This window comes from Eurosta solidaginis, chromosome 1, assembly GCF_040869045.1.
Source record: "Eurosta solidaginis isolate ZX-2024a chromosome 1, ASM4086904v1, whole genome shotgun sequence".
NCBI classification, from domain to species: Eukaryota; Metazoa; Arthropoda; class Insecta; order Diptera; family Tephritidae; genus Eurosta; species Eurosta solidaginis.
In genome coordinates this window covers 395,000,513-395,026,646 of record NC_090319.1, presented here as the reverse complement: position 1 = coordinate 395,026,646, position 26,134 = coordinate 395,000,513, and the positions used below count along the sequence as shown (strand labels likewise).

Genomic DNA, 26,134 nt, shown 5'->3' with positions numbered 1-26,134 from the left:
GAAACAGCTTTCAAACGATTTGGAATAGATTTCACCAGCTTTCTGCAAAATTCTGTCGGAATTATTCCCACTCTTCGAACAAAAGAGTGTAAAGGTAATTTTTCGACGAAATTTTATGTTTGCGCCCTTGATCTTCCATATAGGACCAAAGGTTTTCTTTCGGAATTATTTCAGGACTTTGGGGAGATGTTTATAAGTGTTTGGTGTTGGAAAGCATCCACACTTTAACATCATTGGGGTCGTTGTATTGTTGAAATAAAAACCGTTTATTTGACATGCCTATATTTTCGGCCCTGAGCGGACATACGGCACCACACCATGACAGAACCTCCACCATCCTTCACATCTTCTTTAATATTTTTGAGTTTCAGCTCTTAATTTCGCTTTTGCTATACCATGCGACGACTATCTAATCTAAATATGTGATATTTGCTCTCATCACTAAAAATTACTATTCTGCAGATTTCGAAGCACGTGGTTTTGTACTTGTTAGCGAAGAATAGGCATTATTCTTACTAACTTTTGAAATTAATAACTTTTTGCGCGCTATTCGTACTTGAATATCGTGGCTTCTATGTGCTCTTTGCATTGTTTCGTCGGATTCTTGGGTTTGTAGTATAGTTTGAAGTTTTGCGTTGATTTTCAAAACAATAAATGTGTAGTTATAAGAATATTAATCTGAAATAAAAATGAAATAAAAAAATTTTAAGTGCTTCCTTCATATAAATGAACAAAAATCAGCGAAAAAGTCGCCTCATATAAAGACATATTCCTGCTGAACTGTGATTTTTAAATTTCCACATAGAAATTTGCGAAAATATTTATGAGAAGTTAAAATATAAAAGTGGAGCGCACCTTACTTGGATTGGAAAGTTGGTAGGTAAGGAGATATTATTAGTCAATTAATTACGCTCCACCATTATATTTTTACTTCTCATAAATATTTTTGCAAATTTCTATGTCAAAATTTAGCAAGAATATGTCTATATAAGGAAACATTTTTCACTGATTTTTGTCCATTTATATAAAGGAAGTGCTTAAATTTTTTTATTTTATTTTTATTTTCCCCTCTTCTTACATTTCTCGGTGTCTTAACCTCTCTGTTAAGTTTTACGCTTGTACCAAATCAAGATTTGTATGAAAAGCGGTCAAACATTCAACCGACCTAATATAAAAGAAGTAAAATGATGTATGTCTATCTTCTTGTAAGATAATCCAAACTTATGCTCAAATTATATCATGCAAAATACTTTTGTGCGCCACTGTATGTACATAGAAATATGTATAACAAACGTAGGTGGCAACCCTACCTAAAATATTTCCACAATCGAATTTAGTGAAAAAAATATTTTATCAGGTGGCAATCTTATAAAATAATCTTCAGTGGCAACACCTAGTACATGCATACATACGCACACACACGGATGTACAAATATACATTGCATAGCTGATAACCTGCAGCGATTACAAATTTTATTTTCGCAAAAGTTTGATAATTTTAGTGATAAATTCAAATGGTCTACACTCCCATACAAATCTACATATGGCCCAATTATAGCATATACATTTTAGGGATGTTGCGAATGTTCGTATTCCCTTTTGAAAATAACAACATTTCGAATAAATTGAAATATTGAAGTTTGATGTTGCAAAAATTTAATAAAAGCCTTGGTGAAAACGAATATATGAATTGTTGCATGAGATGATATGCATCCAACTATCGAGCAAAATGAGTTACCATAAAGTGTTGCGTATTGACAAAATTGTAATAAATATCTGAATATGGCACTAGACGTTACTTGCACTCAGAAAAAACACCCAAAACGAGGAACAGATTTCCTAAAAGAATTTTCTTCGAATTGAGGAAATTTTCAATTTAATGAGCTAGGCTGACGAAAAAGTGGAAGCGAGAAGTGTTGCTATAATATAAAGATAGAAAGCTATGAAAATGATTCCTTATGGAAAATTGTAAAAGGTATCACAGTGCCAGAAACGCTCGAAGCTTGAAAAATATGTACTATAAAAATTATTTCTCGCCTAGCGTAGCTTATAGCAAGCACTCTGCCGCCACCCTTGTAGCTTCTTTCTTCTTTTGGGAAAATTACATACATAGATCAAGGGAACTGTTTCTATGGCGCAAATCAATCCTTTTTAGCACGCTTACATATATTAGCTTCACTTGTATGTATGCTTGTTTGTAACTCTCTAGCCTAGGCCCGCAAAGGAGAGTTGGACCCATATATCGGCAATTAGTTGTGCTTAATAGCGGAGACACGAACCTCTGTGCTACGGTGCTATCAACATCAATTATCTAAGTGAGTTTTATTTTTAAGTTTTTTTATACTCAGTTGAGCAGAGCTCACAGAGTATATTAACTTTGCTTGGATAACGGTTGGTTGTACAGGTATAAAGGAATCGAGATAGATATAGACTTCCATATATCAAAATCATCGGTATCGAAAAAAAATTCGATTGAGCCATGTCCGTCCGTCCGTCTGTCCGTTAACACGATAACTTGAGTAAATTTTGAGGTATCTTGATGAAATTTGGTATGTAGGTTCCTGGGCACTCATCTCAGATCGCTATTTAAAATGAACGATATCGGACAATAACCACGCTCACTTTTTCGAGAAATCGAAAAAGTGCGATAATAATTCATTACCAAATACGGTTAAGCGATGAAACTTGGTACATGATTTGAAATTATGACGCAGAAAAAAATTTTTTTTAAATTCAAATTTTAAAAGAAAAGTTAATATCTTTACAGTATATAAGTAAATTATGTTAACATTCAACCCCAGTAATGATATGTTGCAACAAAATACAAAAATAAAAGAAAATTTTAAAATGGGCGTGGCTCCGCCCTTTTTCATTTAATTTGTCTAGGATACTTTTAATGCAATAAGTCGAACAAAAATTTACCAATCCTTGTGAAATTTGGTAGAGGCTTAGATTCTAGGACGATAACTGTTTTCTGTGAAAAAGGGCGAAATCGGTTGAAGCCACGCCAAGTTTTTATATACAGTCGACCGTCTGTCCTTCCGCTCGGCCGTTAACACGATAACTTGAGCAAAAATCGATATATCTTTACTAAACTCAGTTCACGTACTTATCTGAACTCACTTTTTATTGGTGTAAAAATGTCCGAAATCCGACTATGACCACGCCCACTTTTTCGATATCGAAAATTATGAAAAATGAAAAAAATGCCATAATTATATACCAAATACGAAAAAAGGGATGAAACATGGTATTTGGATTGGTTTATTGACGCAAAATATAACTTTAGAAAAAACTTGGTAAAATGGGTGTGACACCTACCATATTAAGTAGAAGAAAATGAAAGTTTTGCAGGGCGAAATCAAAAGCCCTTGGAATCTGGGAAGGAATACTGTTCGTGGTATTACATATATAAATAAATTAGCGGTACCCGACAGATGGTGTTCTGGATCACCCTGGTCCACATTTTGGTCGATATCTCGAAAACGCCTTCACATATACAACTAAGGGCCACTCCCTTTTAAAAACCTCATTAATACCTTTAATTTGATACCCATATCGTACAAACACATTCTAGAGTCACCCCTGGCTCACCTTTATGGCGATATCTCGAAAAGGCGTCCACCTGTAGAACTTAGGCCCATTCCCTTTTAAAATACTCATTAACACCTTTCATTTGATACCCATATCGTACAAAAAAATTCTAGAGTCACCCCTGGCTCACCTTTATGGCGATATCTCGAAAAGGCATCCACCTATAGAACTAAGGCCCACTCCCTTTTAAAATACTCATTAACACCTTTCATTTGATACACATATCGTACAAACAAATTCTAGAGTCTCCCCTGGTCCACCTTTATGGCGATATCTCGAAAAGGCGTCCACCTATAGAACTAAGGCCCACTCCCTTTTGAATCACTCATTAGCACCTGTCATTTGATACCCATATAGTACAAACAAATTCTAGAGTCTCCCCTGGTCCACCTTTATGGCGATATCTCGAAAAGGCGTCCACATATAGAACTAAGGCCCACGCCCTCTTAAAATACTCATTAACACCTTTCATTTGATACTCATATCGTACAAACAAATTCTAGAGTCACCCCTGGTCCACCTTTATGGCGATATCTTGAAAAGGCGTCCACCTATAGAACTAATGCCCACTCCCTTTTAAAATACTCATTAACACCTTTCATTTGATACCCATATCGTACAAACAAATTCTAGAGTCAGGCCTGGTCCACCTTTATGGCGATATCCCTAAATGGCGTCCATCTATAGAACTATTGCCCACTTCCATTTGATACACATGTCATACAAACACATTCCAGGGTTACCCTAGGTTCTTTTTACAACATGGTGATTTTCCCTTACTTTGTCTCCACAGCTCTCAACTGAGTATGGAATGTTCGGTTACACCCGAACTTAGCCTTCCTTACTTGTTTTTAACTATATTTATATTATGGCGGCCACCGTGGTGTGATGGTAGCGTGCTCCGCCTACCACACCGTATGCCCTGGGTTCGCACCCCGGGCAAAGCAGCAACAAAATTTTAAAAATAAGGTTTTTAAATTAGAAGAAAATTTTTCTAAGCGGGGTCGCCCCTCGGCAGTGTTTGGCAAGCGCTCCGGGTGTATTTCTGCCATGAAAAGCACTCAGTGAAAACTCATCTGCCTTGCAGATGCCGTTCGGAGTCGGCATAAAACAAGTAGGTCCCGTCCCGCAAATTTAAAAGAAAAATGAAGGAGCACGACGCAAATTGGAAGAGATGCTCGGCCTTAGATCTCTTCGGAGGTTATCGCGCCTTACATTTATTTATTTATATTTATATTATTTCTTCGCTTTCAGGAATTTTTGTTTCGAGTGTATGGAATTTTCGGTGTTTCGGCTACAATTTCTTGTACATCACTATAAATTAATATCGTAGATGTTCTGTAAAAATATTGTAAATGTGTTCGCAAATATAAGTTATTAGCTTATGCCCGTGGGCTTCACCCCACGTTGCATATTTTTATGCAAAATAAATAACACAAATTTTTTAACTATTTTAAGGTTGTGTATTTGCGAATTTAGGTATTGCTGAAAACCATAGGATATACAATATTTTTTGTAATATTATTTGGAGTATAAATGAAAAGATTTTTCGATGAGCCAACTCTGGAGCAGGCTACGTATAATTGGCCATGGGTGAAACATGAGTTGGTAAGATTGACTCCTACTACAGCTAATGACTGGCCTTGAGCTTTATTGATAGACATTGCGAAAGTCAACCAAATAGGAAATTAGAGGCGTTTAAAATTGAAAGGTATATCTGTTACCGGCGGCAGATTACTGAACGTCTAAAAGGAATAACAGCCAAACTCATTTTTGTAGTCAAACTATAGCTGTTAAAATAACCTAAGTTTGTACGGAAGCCATAGTTCTGAAAAATCCCATTTGTAGGGAAGGTGCCACGCCCCCTTTTGCCCAATTCCACATTTTACTGGAGGTGTTAGGACTTTACGTCATATGGCTCCTTACCAATTTTCATTATCCTACCATTACTACATCCAGAGATATGCAGTATGATATATTCCATTTGTATGGGAGGTGCCACGCCGTTTCTCCCTCACCCCACGTTTTCTTGGCGGTGTTAAGGATTGACCTCATATAACTTCTTACTGAATTTCAATGTTCTAGCATGAATACCTTCAGAGTTATGCAGTATCAAAGATTCCATTTGTATGGCAGGTGCCACGACCCGTTTATATATCGAAATTATTTTTAGCCTATGACCATCTCTGGAAGGTTTCTAGTAGGTTGTGCAAATTTGGTTGTGATCGGTCGATCCGTTTAGGACGCAACTCGATCTATACCTACATACAACATACATAATTTGAATTTTATATATATACTTAGATAGATATAACATCAGGTACCTAGATCTAAAGTTAACTAAAAAATCTTGACTTTTTAAGCTATATACCCTACAGTATACCAAACTTCAAGGCCGACCGATCTATATTTTCGTTACACTGATAGCTAAGCTGCTTATCGAGAAAAGATACAAATCACACAAAAAAAGACAATCAGTTTTTTAAATTTTTCTCAACAAGTTTGCTTGTTTTGATTGATTAATCGCAAGTCATGTGATTTGTAAAGTGTAGCAAAAGACAATAACAATTATCGACAATAAGATGCAGGCATGCATTTTCACACAATAAATATGTATGAATGTGTGTGTGTGCGTGTGTGAGCATCTGTTAGCGCCTTAAGAGGCTGACTCCGCTAATTGCGGTATTATCAGTGAAACCGTGTAATTTGTGTAAATAGAGCTTAAAAATGATCGCCAAGTATCTATCACAGCAACAATAACAACGCTGTTTGTAATTCATAATGCATTAAAGTTTCTAGTGCTAAGCTTAAGTGAAACCAAGAAAAAAACAAGCAAACTTAAGTAGGTAAATTCTTATACAGGGCTAAATGGAAACAGTGCCAAATACGCACTAGAATATAATTTGGACCATTTGATTTACTTGGCTTGCGTTTGTTGTTGTTGTTGGGTGCCATGTTTAGAACCGACTTTACAGAGAATTCGATAGTCACAGCCGTGCCGGCAACCATGATATTTTTAAGTTAATAAAGAAAAAAAAAAAAAAGCATTTCAAAAACTATTAACGCCCCACCATTTACACCAATTGTCAAACAATAGCCCTTCCATATACCATAGACATATCCTGCAGCGAAACACACTAGTTTCGAACTAGCGTAGAACTATATCGTTAAGAGATGGTACTAAACCCTCTCAGAGCTTACAACTGAACGCATTCCGAAATGGCTCAGTCGCAGGTGGTTCTGACATAGTCGCTGCCTTTGAGTTATTGATTTAAACTCATATGGTTCAGTTTTAAGCGCTAATTGTCCAAGTGGGCTACCAACTGTCCTGCTCTTCATACCATTAGCACCAGCTCGCAGGTAGGCATTAAACCCGTAGTGCGAAACTGTTGTTTTGCGTGACTGTAACAAATTTCTTCTGCAAGGTATCTACATACTTATGTGCATAGGTCATATTCATAGCTTTAATATTCCGGTGTGAAATATGACAAGCGCGAAATGGAATGAGCAATTCATAACAAATAAACGGCGGCCGCCGTGGTTTGGTGGTAGCGTGATCCGCCTTCCACACCGAAGATCCTGGGTTCACGCCCCGGGCAAAGCAACATGTAAATATTAGAAACAAGTTTTTTTTTCAATTAGAAGAAAGTTTTTCTAGGCGGGGCCGCCCCTTGACATTGGTTTGACAAGCGCTCCGACTGTATTTCTGCTATGAAAAGCTTTTCAGTGGAAACTCGTCTGCCTTGCGGATGCCGTTCGGAGTCGGCATAAAACACGTAGGTCTCGTGCCGCAAATTTAAAAGAAAAATGAAGGAACACGACGCAAATTGGAAGCGAACCTCGGTCTAAAATCTCCTCGGAGGTTATCGCGCCTTATATGCCAAAAACAGTTTTTAAATTTCTATTTCATTAATATTATGTCTGCCTTCTTTTCGTTGTTTCGAATTGAAAAATACTAACAATGAGTCTAACTACAAATCAAACTGAAATCTCCGAACAGCGAAGTAAATATTTCAAATCATTTTATGTATGAACATGTAAGTTGAATATCTAACCACTTATCGTAGAATAAGTGGGCATGTTCGTTTCCATCATCAAAACATAATCAATATAAACCAAGATAAGCGTAATAGATATCGTAATTTCTCACATAAGCTGATCCCTTTTTGCTTGACCAATTCTTCTATATTCCTATTTTATTTGCTATTTTTCTTTCATCATGATTCGCTCTCTCTTAAAACAAGCAAACAAATATTTTAAAAACCTGAGCAAAGTCAGCATACCGTCATTTGCGTTATATAAAAATTGGCCGCGAGTACACTGAGATAGAACTCTCAGTACACGATCACATTCAAACAGCGTTGCCATATATTTTTTTTAAGTCGTCGGACGGCGCCCAAAAAATCGTCAAAAATCGTCATATCTATGGCAACAACCAATAACAACCAAAGTTGAGTTAGGACGAAGTTGAGGGGACGTACGATTGTATTCGCCGGAAACCAAAATGAGATCGCCGGATTTCATTCAACAATATTAACTTTAAAAGCGCTTTTCTGAAAATTATCTTTGATTGTAATTTATTTATTTATTTTTTGTTGCCACATACAACATATAAAATCGTTTACATACCAAAGGGACTTGTTTTCAGTCATTTTAACAATTATTTTATTTTTTCTTTGAGCTCGAATCGAACCTCCTATATCATTTTAGTTTCTTAGTTATACGTTTTCGCGTTCATTTTTTAGCATATTTATTTGCGGTTCAATATTATGACAGGAAAAGTTAGTAAATTTTAAATAATTAAATACAATTTCTTTTAATGTATCATATTCCAGACTTTTTCGGATTTTTCGTGAAACGAATGCACATAAATTAGAAAAAGCGTATGAAGAGTCAGCTCTTTTGATAGTAGAATTAGTTTTCCAAAAATCTTCTGGAGGAACCTTAGAAATGTCTTCAAAATAGAGGAACTGCGGCATTTGTGGTATAGCGTTTAGTTTTTGGGTAATTTTGGCCTAACCAAAAGTCCAATTCACCCTTTTTCGTCACATTTTGTTTTGTGACATATCTATAGCGTACTTTTTCAAAAGTTGTATACCACCAACAGTTTACAATTTATAAGACGAAATTCGGGTGAGACCGAAAGCCGTTTCCCCAAAAATTGGCGGGTAAAGTGGTACGCAAACGTAGGCTAATTTGGTATAATATACCATTTAACCCGAATATTAACCAGATCAGTTTTACTGAAGAAAATATTAAAGAACTTCTTTTAAAATTTTAATTTTATTAATAAAAGATAAATAGCTTCTCAAAAGATAAATTAAATTGCCCCCTTGGCTCGTTGATATTAAAAATGAAAAACTTCAATTTGTGCAAGCCTCGATATCTGATATATTTCTTTGGTCCCTCCATAACTTTTCGCAAAAGAAGCAAATTGCTCCGTCTGGAGGAATTTCAACAAAATTCCCTTGGTTCGATTCTGCGTAGACGACGCTTACTTCGGAGTCACTGGTTAATTCTTCACATTCAGCTTTTCTAGCTTTCGTTGCTGGTTTTTTGAAGGTTCCTTTTCTTATTTTAATTTTTGGCTTCACTTTTTCCCGGATCTTCCGAATGCTTTCTTCCAACTGATTCTTATATGGTGATTTTGTTAATACTGTCGCTTTTGACTTTCTTCCTCTTCCGGTAGCAACTGGCTTTCTAATCTTTGGCAACGGTAAAATCTGCCATGGCGAAACGACTCCTTTACTGGTTAATGCCACAGGTTTTGGAGAAGTCACTCGATTTGTATTAGATTTCGGTGAAGTAAGAGTACGTCCAGTCTCCGAAGTTGCGTTAAACACAAATTCTTGCCAAAAAAATAATTGTTTTCTCTTTTGCCCACTTTTCCCTTTTGCCCACTTTTCCCTTTTTATGTATTTTGTTGATACTCTTACTAAATTTTATTGTTGTGCATATTATTTTTATCGTTCTGTAGAACTTGCGTTGATTTTGAAGAGTTTTTCTGATTTGCAGACAGTGCACGAACTTTACCACTTTATTGGTAGATCTACCAAATTGTTAGCACATTTTCATTTTCTACCACTTCTACCACCAAAGCCCAAAAATCTACCAACATTTCAATATATTCGCATTGGAACCAAATACTGCAATCATTAGGTAAACGTATTTAAATGCCGAGCACACCCAAATAACATTAAGAGGCGACACTAACCAAACTAGCCAATTTTGAAAAATTCGTGCACAAATTCAAACAAGAAATACATTTTTTTAAGAAATAAATGTAGTAAATGAGCACGCAAATATTTTCCTGAGCTATTTTCAGCAGTTTTTAAACGGTTGTATTTAGCTTTGACTTGACATCAATCTAGGGCGTTGATCAGACAATTAAATAAAAGCGTTGGGCGCGTGAAATTTCTAAAAATGTGAGGCGTAGCATAACCTGATTAAGGTTCAGTTGGTCTTACTTATGACTATCAATAGAAATTTGACGCGTTCAACGCTTTTATTTAATTGTCTGATCAACGCCCTAGATTGATGAGGAGTGTGATGACTAGTACTTAGGACCTACCTAATTATTTTCTAGCTCTTAGTATTATTATTACTTCATGTAAGTATTGTTTTCAATAAAACCGTTTAACTTAAACTTTTTTTTAAATTATTTTATTTGTGAATAATTTTGAACGAAAATAAGAAAAGTTTTAAGTAAACGATAACCTGCTAAAGTCGGTTATTTTTGGCAGTATTTTTTTGTACAATGGAAAATTGTTGTTGTAATTAAACGTTTCGGTAAATTTTCGTCAGTATTTCCAGCTCGAAATACTGGAAAAAAGCAAGTATCATATAGGCATAATATACAAATTTACATGTATTTTCTTGTTTTGTTTATATGTTTTTTTGAAGTGTCATTTCCGTGAATTGTGCTGTATTTGTTTTACAATAAATTATGAATTGTTTTATTTGAATATAAACTGTAGCTATTGTTTTCCTGGAAACAAAAAATTATACCAACTTCTACCACTATTTTAACTTTTTTTTTAAAGTCCGTGCACTGTTCGCAGATCTCTTGTTCAGGCTATACAAACATACTCTCGAACAAAAAAGTGCGGAAGTTAGACAGTATCATAAAGAAATGAGACAAGATCGATCTATAGGATTCAAGGTGTTGATAAGCGCAGCAATTCACAGCTTCCGCAAACCAATTGTCTACCTCACCTACGCGGGGCGAATCCTCTTACAGATATGAATGTATCATACACAAGTGAGGCTCTCGCGACCCCTAATTTCCTCATGGTACTAGGGCGTGGGGAGAGAGTCGATGGCCTATAAGATTCTTATTAAACTGGTTCTGAGATGGTCGGGCTAGTATCTTAATGGTGGTTGTTACAGGAATGTATTGGATCTTTGTCCAGCAAAGGATCATCGACATCGATAGCACTCCCTCAAGTGTTCTTTTCGCTGCAACAACAACAAGTACTATCTATGTATATCCCCAAAGAAAGTTTAGAAACTGAATAGGTTTATTAAGCCCTTGTATATGAACAATTTTATAGAAATGTCAAATGCTTTATAAACCTTCTCACCTTCTGTGCCTTTGTGGTTATATTTTATACACAACTTACAAAAAACATACACCGAAGGTAAATGATACTTAAGCAGATAAGTTGATAACCATCGTACTTGAAGTATATGTACAGTGGAAACATAAGAGCTATGCGCTAGCTGGCTTAGCAGAATAATAAATGCACTGTTATTTCCAGATTAACACTAATATTTGTGTTGTACATAGCTCAAACACCAAACCATAGAAATATTCTATGGGTAAACAACGTTTAAGTGACGCGCGAAGTATTACGTGCGGCAATATCGAAAGTTTTTTACTTAGTGCAGTAGAGGGTCAACTAGTAAAAGTAAAAAAAAAAATTGGCAAAATAACAAAAGAAAAAAGCTAAGAGATAATGGATACTATTATATAAGAAGAAAAAACAAAAAAAAAAAAACACCAACTTGTATCCTCTAGAGAGTTGAAAAAAAAAATTGAATTTGAATGGAGAAGCCGATCCGATTGGCACAAGGAAATCTTTCAGCCAAAAACTCTAAGTACGCTTGCGGGACGTTAAGAACATAAACATACCTGCCTTTTCCAGAAAATATGTTTGATTTTTAATACGGTGTAATGTACATAAATCACTTTCATATAGTACGCTATACATATGTATATACATACATACGTTATGTCAATTAATGTCTAACAATTGTAATAATTTTAAACGCTCATTACTCATGCGCCTTTTATATTTTCTTACTCTTTTTAAACTTCATACTCACACTCGCACAACAACGACTCTTATTTGAGTCATGCGTAGAAGCTTTGAGTAAGTTCTTTTCCTATCCACTCAAAATAAAATATTAGCTTAGTTTCAGTTTCTCAAATCTTCAATAAATACGAAAATATATGTCATTATATAATCTATGAACATATCCTGTGTTACGTGTGTATGTACTCTGATTTAGCGTCAGTGGCACTCGGGCGACCTCTGTGCTGAAGCAATTCAACTCACATTGAGTCTTCTTCTGACAGAATGGGAAATGTGGAGCTCAACTGTTTGGGGTATGGGGTTCTCTTATTCATTGCTCCCTATCGTAGATGTTCATGTTTTTTATTTTTTTTTTGTTCTATTTAAACTCATTGAGTTTTGCTCTCCATTTTGGTAGCATTTAAGGCAGACAATCAGGCTTTTGACAGACGTTTACTTCGTTTAGCACCAGCAGACAGTGCACTGCTCTTAGAAACGTTGACGAATTCGCTTGTGTATCTGACGACGGAATATCAATTTTAAATTGCAAAAAGAAAAATCAAACAAAAGACCCATTAAGTGCATTATCAAGCTATGTAAATAAAACAGTACAGGAAAAGCTTAGTTGTGCAACTATAAAAATAAAATAAAAAACACAATAGATAAATATTTATCAAGATTAGAAAAAAAATAATAACATTGCTGCAAGAAATCCTTTTCTAAATGCTGAAAATTGAGCAAAAAAGTGCAAGCGGCAAAAGCGAAAAAAAAAAACGAGTCGCGGCTAATTGCAGTGGCGAATATTTTCGAAATACCGTTACGTTTTTTTTGTAACCTGTATAGTGCGGTGTTATAATAAAAAAATAATTTTTTTTTTTTTTTGATTTTTATCATTCTTACGGCAAACAATAAAATGAATTTGAAATAAGTCGCCGCCGAAGATTTGGGCAATCTTTTAAAGAGGTAAAAAACGAAGAAAGAATCGAGTTCATAAAACTTAAAAAAAAAAAGTTCGCGGAAATTGTTGAATGTTTGCAAAAGGCTGTAAACGAAAAAATTGCACTACAAAAGCAAATTGCATTGAAAGTCTTATGTAAAAAAATGTGCATCTTTTCGTTGAAGAAAAACGGTTTGAAATACCGAAACCACTTGTGAAGACAATTAGCACGAATTCATTAGCGATTTTAAATTTTTTGTGTTAATAAAAAAAAATATTTTATATTTTAAACGGTTTTCTCGTTGAAGTACGCACACACACGGTCATACAGAATTTTCAAGAAAAGGTGATTTGGACTTCAAAGGTTTTTGTTTGCAAATTTAAGAAAAATTAATTTAAAAAGTTAACTTTTGCGTGTTTTTAAAACGACCAAAATATTGAAGCTGAGTAAGAACTTTCTTTACCAAAACCTCAAACTCGACTATGAAGCACAGTCGGTTTATGTATTTTTGCATAAATTAAAATGTACATACCTATTTGTCTGGTTTGTAAACAAATTGAATAACCATTGTATGGAGAGTACAGCACATTTTTTTTTTTTTCAAAGTATTTACACAACGATGTCATAACCTAAATTAATTTAGCGAAAAACGCCATCGTGCCAGTGTAAGAAAAAAAACGGATAAGGAATAAAAAGCTAAAAGCGTCAATGAAAATTCTTCACAAAATTACGATACCAACAACAATCGCTTCTGCATAATCGCTTAATACATATATACAATTTACAATTAAACGAACAAAAGTTTGCTAAATCCTGATTTGTCTGCCCAAAAAATAATTTCTTTTTGTATACATACATATTTAGCTGCTATTTTCCATGCCATTTTTATTTGTTATTTTTTTTGCAACATGTTTTCTTTTCTTCCTTCACTTTTAGATAATTTTACTAAACCTGCGAGTAAAAAAATTGCCGCAAAAATGATTTTAGCATTTATTTTCCCTATTTTATTTAATTAATTAATTTTATTTCTTCTTTTATTTAAGCATTTTTCTTCATATTTTTCAAATCTATTTTTTAACTTTTTTATAATATTTATACTTTTTTAATGTTTGAGTGTTTTTTAAATTTCATTATTTGAAAGCAAAAATTAATGCATTTTATAAGGAATATTACTCATCGGCCTATTATGATAGGGCAACAAAACTGAAATAAAATTCGAAAATTTTCATAGTTTTAAACTTTTTCGAGTTTTTTTTCGAAGTTGGTTTATATACATACATAGATATCGACCTATCCTAATTGAAAGGTCCTAAATTAAAAGTTTTGTTAAAAAGGACGTATCTCAGATTTTCTGTTAATAAGGCCGTATCTCAGCGAACTCATTAATAAGGTCGTATCTCAGGAGACCGGTTAAAAACTTTGCTCAAGTTTTGTTACCCTATCAGTGCTAGTCTGATAACGTACAAGTTTGAAGTCTAAATATTTGTATAATTTTTCCGAAGTACAAAAAATAAATACGTCGAGTGTTTTTCTGCCACGAAAAGCTTCTCAATTAAAATTCATCTGCTTTTCAGCGAGTCGTCATAAAACGTGTTGGTCCAGTACTTTTAATTTTTAGGAAAAAGTAAAAGTAGCACGACGCGAATTGGAAGAGAAATTCGGCCTAAATCTCTTCGTGGATAATACAATACATTTAAAAAACGGTCCGCTTTGCACTGTTATTCTTTTGTTGTCGGAACTTTATTAAGAAAACATTGTCTATATAGAAAATCGAAAAATTAACTAAATTCGGGAATTAACTAAACTACAAAACTGCATACCCAGAAATTTGCCTAAAATATTAATTAATATTTGGAAGTTTTTGCTATACAATTCGTAAGTTTTTTTTTCTTTTTAAATTAACGAATATAGGAAAAAACCGATAAAGTTTGCAAATAAATTTTGCTGCTACTTTTACGCTCTCAGGTGTTTATGTATCTATAACGCAAGCACATTCATATACATAGTTGACTTACAGTTGTCGTTATATATTATTTTTTTAATTATTTGATTGCATTGTTGAGTATTTTTTTCAGCTGAGATATTTTATGGTCGTCTACACCCGCGAAATAAATATATAGGATAGGAACGTTTTGCAATTTTCCTCGTGTCTTGATAGAATAGAATTATTTTCTCAATTTTTTTTTATAAAATACAAGCATTGTCAGTTTAAGTTTAGAACTTCTTGCAAAATTTGTGTATAAACTGGACGAATTTCCAGAAAATCTTTAAAGCTTTTTTTTTTTCTCAAGTTTAAAGCTTTTTGTTAAGAGCTTTAAGAATTTTGTCAAGTTTACAGTTTGTATTCAGTACATAATTATTCTTAAGCCCCACAAAAATTTTCCTGATATTTGGCAATTTTCTTTCCAGTGAGCTGCCGGATTTTCCATGTAAATTTTTTAAAAGTAACTTTCCTATATAAGAAGTGCTTGGGGTTGTCAGAACACACTTTTTCATCGGGGAACTTTTGAAAATAAAAAAGATTTCTAAGAATCGCTTAATTTTATTAAAATTGGAACCTGCAAACTCCAACAATCATGAAAAGCTGCTAACTCCATATGGGCAGTTCCAAACCAAGGCGCAATAGGTACACCGTTAATTTTTTATGAGATATAGATGGGATCTAACTGCACTCTCCAAATTCTATGTAATAATCTTTATGAGACGTAAAAAACAGAAAATCTAGCCATTCTGGAACATTTTAAAAATACGTTTCATAACAAAACATTTTTGGTATGTTTATATGAATGAGGATAATTTGTGAAGGACGAGTAAGTTTAATTAGTTGCCAATATTTAAATAAAACATGCATACAATTCAAGAAATTTTCGGAGCGGCTTTATTGAGCTTATGAAGCAATGTTTAAAATTTTTATGAAGAAAACTACATTGCTTTTTCAAATTCGACTGTGGTTCTTCTTCATCCCAATAAACGTTGGCTTCAAACATCTGAAAATAACCTGTGATATCCAATTTGGATATCGAGCTTAAAACGAACTCATATTTTGACGATACAATATTAACCCTGGTGGTCATTTTGAGAGTTTTCGAAGGAGTATTCGAATCGAGTTCGAATAGAGAAAATTAGAATAGGAACTTGAGAAAAATGTATGGTATTATTTTGTTTCAAGAATTTTTACTTTAGTTTGCGTTTACGTTCGCATTTTGAGGCGATGCTTTGACACCTCGAATCCGTTCATTATCCAACGTAAGACTTGAGATAGGAATTCGCTTCAATCTACTTCCCACCATTTTTTTATGTAAATGCTTCGAATTTATAACTTTTATTAAATTATCATTAGCTTTTTACAAATGATTGGCTCTAAGTGGAGTGTTATCTTAAATTTTTTCCTGCTTTAATGGCTTTTGTATACTGACGCAAAAAATACTTGATTACAGATAATTGCTTTGAATACAACAGTATTTTCAAAACAACATAACCTCACAAAAGTGATAGTTGTAAACCCAGAATTTTTATACCTTTCATGAAAATGAAATGGTATATTAAGTTTGTCTCGAATCTCAAAATTGTAAGTCCAGTAGACCCACCAACAAGTATACGGAAATGATCAGGATGAAGAGCTGAGTTGATGTCGTGTCCGTCTGTCCGTCTGTCCATCTGTCCGTCTGTCCGTCTGTCTGTTTGTATGCAAACTAGTCCCTCAAGTTTTGAGATGTCTTGATAAAATTTGAGAGGGGGTATATTTAGGTGTCCGATTAGACATTTGTCGGAACCGGCCTCAGTTTATCAGACTGAAGCTTCAAACTTCACCGAATGCTTACGTATAGGGTATTCATTATTGTCTGAAAAAATTGTATAGATCGGTGTATATATAGAATATATCCCATACAACCGATTGTGCAGATAAGTTTTCGTAATTTCTGCCCTATTTTAACAGCTAGAAGCTTAAAATTTCACAAAATGCTTACGTATATAGCATATATTCTTATCTGAAAAAATTATAGGGATCGGTGGTACATATAGTATATACCCCATATAAACTGTCATTTCTGTCCCCTTTTTAACGGCTAGACGCTTCAAATTTCATCAAGTACTTAGGTTTTCAGGATATATTTTTGAGATAAGTGATTCATGGTTAAAGCTATTTCAAGTAGACCACAAAAAACGTGAAACTTTGCATCTTTACACAAAGTACCTACCTATTTTTTTATTTTATATTTATCTTAAAAATCGCATAAGTATGTACATCTGTTCACTATATACTTCAAATCTTATACAGCCGATTATATGGATATTACGAATATGATAAGATTATTGTTCAGCCCCATTCATGAAAGGTAGAAGTCCCGTACTTACTTGTTTATAATCTTAAGAAGTTACTCTAAAGCCAACAATTTATGCAAAATAGAATGTTTCCACTTCTTGAAGTCAGCTCAGCTTAACTCAATGCCTTTTGGAGAAGTCAGTTTTTCTAAGACGAAGGGGTGAATATAATCGCTAAAATTGCTTGTTAATCTGCGATGTGCCACACTGCGAATATTTAGAATTTATTTATATAATTTCGCTTGTTAGAATCTGTATTTGAAAGTAAATAATAAAATGAGATTCACAACGTAGGCGCAGTTACCTAACAATGGAAAAGTACAAGTAGAAAAGTAAAATAAGGGAAGGTAGTAAATTAAAAAATGTGGCTTAGTCGGAGGGGGGCATCATGTTGAGCAGGCAACTAAAGATTCATTCAAAATTCCAGATGAATGTGCTTTACGTTCGTGGTTCGTAGCTCATATTGACACTAATATATGCGCATACATAGTTTGTGTGTAGTAGAAATGTACTCATAGATATAACTGCATGTATGTTCAATATTAACCAAAAAAAAAAGTTGCGGTTTATTTTAGTGTTGCTAAATTTGATCAAAGCGCTTACAGTGTGAAGGCTGACATTTTTGTTCAGTTTTTTGGATTGTAAAAAAACAACAAAAAACAAAGCAAACAAGTAAGGAAGGTTAAGTTCGGGTGTAACCGAACATTACATACTCAGTTGAGAGCTATGGTGACAACATAAGGGAAAATAACCATGTAAGAAAACCCTGGAATGTGTTTGTATGACATGTGTATCAAATGAAAGGCATTAAAGAGTATTTTATGAAGGAGTGGGCCATAGTTCTATAGGTGGACGCCATTTAGGGATATAGCCATAAAGGTGGATCAGGGTTGACTCTAGAATGCGTTTGTACGATATGGGTATCAAATTAAAGGTATTAATGAGGGTTTTAAAAGGGAGTGGTGGTTGTTGTATAGGTGGTCGCCTTTTCGAGATATCGCCATAAAGGTGGACCAGGGGTGACTCTAGAATGCGTTTGTACGATATGGGTATCAAATGAAAGGTGTTAATGAGTATTTTAAAAGGGATTAATCCTTAGTTCCATAGGTGGACGCCGTTTCGAGATATCGCCATAAATGTGGACCAGGGGTGACCCTAGAATTTGTTTGTACGATATGGGTATCAAATGAAAGGTGTTAATGAGTATTTTAAAAGGGATTAATCCTTAGTTCCATAGGTGGACGCCGTTTCGAGATATCGCCATAAAGGTGGACCAGGGGTGACTCTAGAATGCGTTTGTACGATATGGATATCAAAAGAAAGGTGTTAATAAGTATTTTAAAAGGGAGTAATCCTTAGTCCCATAGGTAGACGCCGTTTCGAGATATCGCCATAAAGGTGGACCAGGGGTGACCCTAGAATTTGTTTGTACAATCTGGGCATCAAACGAAAGGTGTTAATTAGTATTTTAAAAGGGAGTGGGCCTTAGTCCTATAGGTGGACGCCGTTTCGAAATATCGCCATAAAGGTGGACCAGGGGTGACTCTAGAATGTGTTTGTACGATATGGGTATCAAATTAAAGGTATTAATGAGGGTTTTAAAAGGGAGTGGTGGTTGTTGTATAGGTGGTCGCCTTTTCGAGATATCGCCATAAAGGTGGGCCAGGGGTAACTCTAGAATTCGTTTGTGCAATATGAGTATCAAACGAAAGGAGTTAATGAGTATTTTAAAAGGGAGTGGGCCTTAGTTCTATAGGTGGACGCCTTTTCGAGGTATCGCAATAAAGGTGGACCAGGAGTGACTCTAGACTTTGTTAGTACGATATGGGTATCAAATGAAAGGTGTTAATGAGTATTTTTAAAAGGGAGTGGGCCTTCGTTCTATAGGTGGACGCCGTTTCGAAATATCGCCATAAAGGTGGACCAGGGGTGACTCTAGAATGTGTTTGTACGATATGGGTATCAAATTAAAGGTATTAATGAGGGTTTTAAAAGGGAGTGGTGGTTGTTGTATAGGTGGTCGCCTTTTCGAGATATCGCCATAAAGGTGGACCAGGGGTGACTTTAGAATATGTTTGTACGATATGGGTATCAAATGAAAGGTGTTAATGAGTATTTTAAAGGGGCGTCTGGCTTAGTTCTATAGGTGGACGCCTTTTCGAGATATCGCCATAAAGGTGGACCAGGGGTGACTCTAGAATGAGTTTGTACGATATAGGTATCAAATTAGAGGTATTAATGAAGTTTTAAAGGGGAGTGGTGGTAGTTGTATATGTGAAGGCGTTTTCCAGATATCGACCAAAATGTGGACCAGGGTGACCCAGAACATCATCTGTTGGATACCGCTAATTTATTTATATATGTAATACCTGCCAAGATTTTAAGGGTTTTTTATTTCGCCCTGCAGAACTTTTTCATTTTCTTCTACTTAATATGGTAGGTGTCACAACCATTTTATAAAGTTTTTTCTAAAGTTATATTTCGCGTCAATAAAACAATCCAATTACCTTACCATGTTTCATCCCTTTTTTCGTATTTGGTATAGAATTATGGCATTTTTTTCATTTTTCGTAATTTTAGATATCGAAAAAGTGGGCGTGGTCATAGTCGGATTTCGTTCATTTTTTATACCAAGATAAAGTGAGTTCAAGTAAGCACGTGAACTAAGTTCATTAAAGATATGTCGATTTTTGCTCAAGTTATCGTGTTAACGGCCATGCGGAAGGACAGACGGACGACTGTTTATAAAAACTGGGCGTGGCATCAACCGATTTCGCCCATTTTCACAGAAAAGAGTTAACGTCACAAAATCTATGCCCCTACCAAATTTCAAAAGGATTGGTTAATTTTTGTTCGACTTATGGAGACAAATTAAATGAAAAAGGGCGGAGCCACGCCCATTTTGAAATTTTCTTTTATTTTTGTATTTTGTTGCACCATATCATTACTGGAGTTGAAAGTTGACATAATTTATTTATAAACTGTAAAGATATTAAATTTTTTGTTAAAATTTTACTTAAAAAATAAATTTTTTTTTAAAAGTGGGCGTGGTCCTCCGATTTTGCTAATTTTTATTAAGCGTACATATAGTAATAGGAGTAACGTTCCTGCCAAATTTCATCATGATATCTTCAACGACTTAATATACTCTGTGAGCTCTGCTCAACTGAGTATAAAAAATGTTTATTCTTCTTCAAACGAATCGAGATAAACGAAAATCCCTGAAAAAAACGCAGGGAATCTTGCGATCGATTTTGAAGTAACTTCCAGATGAGCTGGAGACTTGTAACTTAGCACATAGTTCGAGACCCGGTGACAATACAATTTAAAGAAAACAAAATTCCGTTAGGTGGCGCGCTAAGTGAGATAACTACAAATCTTTGAAAAACGAGGGGAATATTGCAATGGATTTTTGAGTAACTTCCCGGTTAGCTGGTGATATGAAACTTGAGCCGTAAGTCAGAACCCGGTGACAATGCAATATTTTATCAAAAAAAAATATATATCCGCTAGGTGTCGCATGCTATCCGTAGAGATATTAGGAAAATTAATTTTTATTTGGGAATCTTTCAATCCATGTTTAACTAACTTCCCGGTTACCTGGAGACTTGTAACTTAGCACATAGTTCGAGACCCGGTGACAATACAATTTATAGAAAACAAAGTTCCGCTAGGTGACGTGCTAATTGAGATAACTACAAATCGCTGAAAAACGATCAGAAAAAATTCGCTAGGTGGCACGCGGATCGAGACAGTAAGAAAACAAATTTTAATTTGGGAATCTTTCAATCCATTTTTAACTAACTTCCCGGTTACCTAGAGACTTGAAACTTGCCACTTCCGCTAGGCGGCGCATGGATCGAGATATTGAGAAAACTAGTTTTATAAATGGGGAATCTTGCAGTCGATTTTTAACTAACTTCCTGAATATATAGAGTCTTGAAACCTGAAATATAGTTTTGAACTCGGTGACAGTGCAGTGTTTGATCGAAAAATTTGAGCTAACTAACACACAAGTCGAACTATTGAGAAGATTAGGCCATACCTTCATGGCTAGCCTTCTGAGTGTTGCAGGCGTTATGGAATTCCACCTCGTTGAAGGCCCCACTCAATGCACGTCCTTGCAAACTTTTAGACGTACGCGACTTTCACCACGAATCTTTTAGACTTTCAGGCGTATGCGAATTTCACCACGATTTTCAGCTGTGCAAATTAAGTAGCTGACAAACGAGGTGAAATTTGTGTTGTTCATTGGTTTCATATTATATTTGCAAATTAAATGAGCTTATTTTTATACTCAGTTGAGCAGAGCTCACAGAGTATATTAAGTTTGATTGGATAACGGTTGGTTGTACAGGTATAAAGGAATCGAGATAGATATAGACTTCCATATATCAAAATCATCAGGATCGAAAAAAAATTTGATTGAGCCATGTCCGTCCGTCCGTCCGTCCGTTAACACGATAACTTGAGTAAATTTTGAGGTATCTTGATGAAATTTGGTATGTAGGTTCCTGAGCACTCATCTCAGATCGCTATTTAAAATGAACGATATCGGACTATAACCACGCCCACTTTTTCGATATCGAAAATTTCGAAAAACCGAAAAAGTGCGATAATTCATTACCAAAGACGGATAAAGCGATGAAACTTGGTAGGTGGGTTGAACTTATGACGCAGAATAGAAAATTAGTAAAATTTTGGACAATGGGCGTGGCACCGCCCACTTTTAAAAGAAGGTAATTTAAAAGTTTTGGAAGCTGTAATTTGGCAGTCGTTGAAGATATCATTATGAAATTTGGCAGGAACGTTACTCCTATTACTATGTGTACGCATAATAAAAATTAGCAAAATCGGAGAAGGACCACGCCCACTTTTAAAAAAAATTTTTTTTTAAAGTAAAATTTTAACAAAAAATTTAATATCTTTACAGTATATAAATAAATTATGTCAACATTCAACTCCAGTAATGATATGGTGTAACAAAATACAAAAGTAAAAGAAAATTTCAAAATGGGCTGGCTCCGCCCTTTTTCATTTAATTTGTCTAGGATACTTTTAATGCCATAAGTCGAACAAAAATTCACCAATCCTTTTGAAATTTGGTAGGGGCATAGATTTTATGACGCTAACTGTTTTCTGTGAAAATGGGCGAAATCGGTTGAAGCCACGCCCAGTTTTTATACACAGTCGTCCGTCTGTCCTTCCGCATGGCCCTTAACACGATAACTTGAGCAAAAATCGAGATATCTTTACTGAACTTAGTTCACGCACTTATCTGAACTCACTTTATCTTGGTATAAAAAATGAACGAAATCCGACTATGACCACGCCCACTTTTTCGATATCGAAAATTACGAAAAATGAAAAAAATGCCATACCAAATACGAAAAAGGGATGAAACATGGTAATTGGATTGGTTTATTGACGCGAAATATAACTTTAGAAAAAACTTTGTAAAATGGTTGTGACACCTACCATATTAAGTAGAAGAAAATGAAAAAGTTCTGCAGTGCGAAATAAAAAACCCTTGAAATCTTGGCAAGTATTACATATATAAATAAATTAGCGGTATCCAACAGATGATATTCTGGATCACCCTGGTCCACATTTTGGTCGATATCTGGAAAACGCCTTCACATATACAACTACCAGCACTTCCTTTTAAAACCCTCATTAATACCTTTAATTTGATACCAATATCTTACAAACATATTCTAGAGTCACCCCTGGTCCACGTTTATGGCGATATCTGGAAAAGGCGTTCACCTATAGAACTAAGCCCCACGCCCATTTAAAATACTCGTTAACACCTTTCATTTGATACCCATATCGTACAAACAAAGTCTAAGTTGCGATACCCCGAAAAGGCGTCCACCTATAGAACTAAGGCCCACTCCCTTTTAAAATACTCATTAACACCTTTCGTTTGATACCCATATCGTACAAACGAATTCTAGAGTCACCCCTGGTCCACCTTTATGGCGATATCTCGAAACGGGGACACCTATGGAACTAAGGATCACTTCCTTTAAAATACTCATTATCACCTTTCTTTTGATACCCATATCGTGCAAACAAATTCTAGAGTCAACCCTGATCCACCTTTATGGCGATATCCCTAAATGGCGTCCACCTATGGAACTATGGCCCACTCCCTCATAAAATACTCTTTAGTGCCTTTCATTTGATAGACATGTCATACAAACACATTCCAGGGTTTCCCTCGGTTTATTTTCCTACATGGTCATTTTCCCTTATGTTGTCACCATAGCTCTCAACTGAGTATGTAATGTTCGGTTACACCCGAACTTAACCTTCTTTACTTGTTTCTTCTATTTTTCTAATGTATGTATCACGTTTCTTGCAAGTTTCAAACGCTAATTAACTGCACAACATTATTCTGGTTTGGTTATATTACCTACAAAATGTTGCCCTGTCTCTGTAGATGATTTAAAGTCTGTATTTAAACTAGCTTCAGCCCCAGTTTAAAGTCAATATTAATCTCCAAAATGCTTAAGTTTTTTTTGGACTTTTCATGAAAATGTAGTGGTTTGGCCAGAATGTCAAAATTAAAGTCCTTAAAGGATAAGAGGAATAGGCCCACCAAGAAGTATACCAAAATAAACAGGATGGCGGTCTGAGTTGATTTAGTCATGTTCGTCTGTATGTTTGATGCAAACTAGTCCGTCACTTGTCCGATAAGACTTTTTTCTGATCCGACCGAAAGTATGATTTAGATTAATTTTACTTCTTCCCTCAAAGGTTGGCAAAGTTTTATTGCAATCCGATGAATAGTTTGTCGAACAAATTAAACTTTATGAAGCAATGCAAGAGCCGAACAGTAACACGAATTTAAGTTATTTCTCATACCAACTCATAAGTGATTTGTTAAGCTCATACAATTCCAGAGGATTTTCATTTTGTATAGTACTTACAGTACATTTTGACCCATCAACCAGGTACATATCATAGAAATTCTCTTATTTAGGCCGTATCTGAGCAAAGTCATTTATGACGTCGTGTCTGAAGAGACCGGTTAAGAAGGTTGCCACTGAAAAAACAAATTTTTTTTTTCCACAGAAAAGATATGAACTTGCTTTAGTTTAATTTTTTTTCACAATTCGTAAACGACTTAAAACAGTACATTGCTGTATTGAATTACTTTAAATTCATATCCTTTTTGACGGAAAATTTATATTTTCAGTACAACTATATTAACCGGCTTCCTGAGATGTGACTTTAATAATTAGTCCGTTGAGGTGTTACCCTATTAATAGAATGTCCGAGTTACTACATTCTTGCTACCAAGCTTTTTCTATAAGGATAGGTCAATTTATCAAAAGCATCAGTCAACAAATTTGGTTGACCAGTGCTATTTATCAACAGCACAGCAAAGTTGTGAGATCATAGCATTCTCTATTTTTTATTTGATTTTATTTTTTCATTTTATATTTTTTTTTTGTATTTTCCTAAGTTGTATTTTGTTTGTAATTTTGTGTCAATTTAGCTTCCCCACAATCTTTATTGTCGTACTTATGGTTGATTCAGACGCGCGAGCGATCTAGTGAAACTCATTTCATAGGTTTGCACAATTTATTCAATTACCCATTGCTGCCATTTACTATGTGCATGTGTATGTGTTTTGTTTTTGATTTGTTTTTTTTTTTTGCTTTTAAATACGTTTATCTTTATAATGTCATAAAAAAGTAGCCAGCATATTAGTTATTCTTCGACATAAATATCCTATTTGCTTTTCGTTAATTTTATTTAATCAAGTCAATTATGAACATTTTTATTTCTAAACAAATCACTGCGATCATACGATTACATGCTTGGTTGTCTTAATTTATTTGTTTTTGTTTTACTACTCAATAAATACAAAAAATTACAATGCTTGTTTATTTGCTGTTTTTCTACGTTTAACTGCATCACGTGATCTGTTTTGTTGGATTTTTTGTTTGTATGTGACTTTATTATACTCAATTGAGCAGAGCTTACAGAGTATATTAACTTTGATTGGATAACGGTTGGTTGTACAGGTATAAAGGAATCGAGATAGATATAGACTTCCATATATCAAAATCATCAGTATCGAAAACAAATTTGATTGAGCCATGTCCGTCCGTCCGTCCGTCCGTCTGTCCGTTAACACGATAACTTGAGTAAATTTTGAGGTATCTTGATGAAATTTGGTATGTAGATTCCTGGGCACTCATCTCAGATCGCTATTTAAAATGAACGATATCGGACTATAACCACGCCCACTTTTTCGATATCGAAAATTTCGAAAAACCGAAAAAAATGCGATAATTCATTGCCAAAGGCGGTTAAAGCTATGAAACTTGGTAGATGGGTTGGCGTTATGACGCAGAATATAAAATTAGTAAGATTTTGGACAATGGGCGTGGCACCGCCCACTTTTACAAGAAGGTAATTTAAAAGTTTTGCAAGCTGTAATTTGGCAGTCGTTGAAGATATCATGATGAAATTTTGCAGGAACGTTACTACTATTACTATATATGTGCTAAATAAAAATTAGCAAACTTGGATGAAGAACACGCCCACTTTTTAAAAAAATTTTTTTTTTAATTAAAATTTTAACAAAAAATTTAATATCTTTACTGTATATAAGTAAATTAAGTCAAAATTCAACTCCAGTAATGATATGATGCAACAAAATACAAAAATAAAAGAAAATTTCAAAATGGGCGTGGCTCCGCCCATTTTCATTTAGTATGTCTAGAATACTTTTAATGCCATAAGTCGAACAAAAATTTACCAATCCTTCTCAAATTTGGTAGGGGCATAGATTCTATGACGGTAACTGTTCTCTGTGAAAATGGGTGGAAGCCACGCCCAGTGTTTATACACAGTCCACCGTCTGTCCTTCCGCTCGGCCGTTAACACAATAACTTGAGCAAAAACCGATATATCTTTACTAAACTTAGCCCCCGTACTTATCTGAACTCACTTTATCTT

At 34.8% G+C, this 26,134-nt stretch overlaps 1 protein-coding gene across 7 annotated transcripts in view; it reads left to right on the top strand.

The window, feature by feature from the left end:
• Positions 1 to 26,134, top strand: part of sima (similar) — a 309,049-nt gene that overhangs the window by 171,455 nt on the left and 111,460 nt on the right. Inside the window, exon 8 of one of the 7 annotated variants that reach the window (XM_067763674.1) lies at positions 15,239 to 18,101. The exons of the other annotated variants lie outside the window; for them this stretch is intronic. Coding sequence (XP_067619775.1) covers positions 15,239 to 15,290 — 52 coding nt within the window. The 3' untranslated portion in view covers positions 15,291 to 18,101. Of the gene's footprint in view, positions 1 to 15,238; positions 18,102 to 26,134 lie in introns of those variants that run through there. 7 annotated transcript variants of the gene reach the window in all.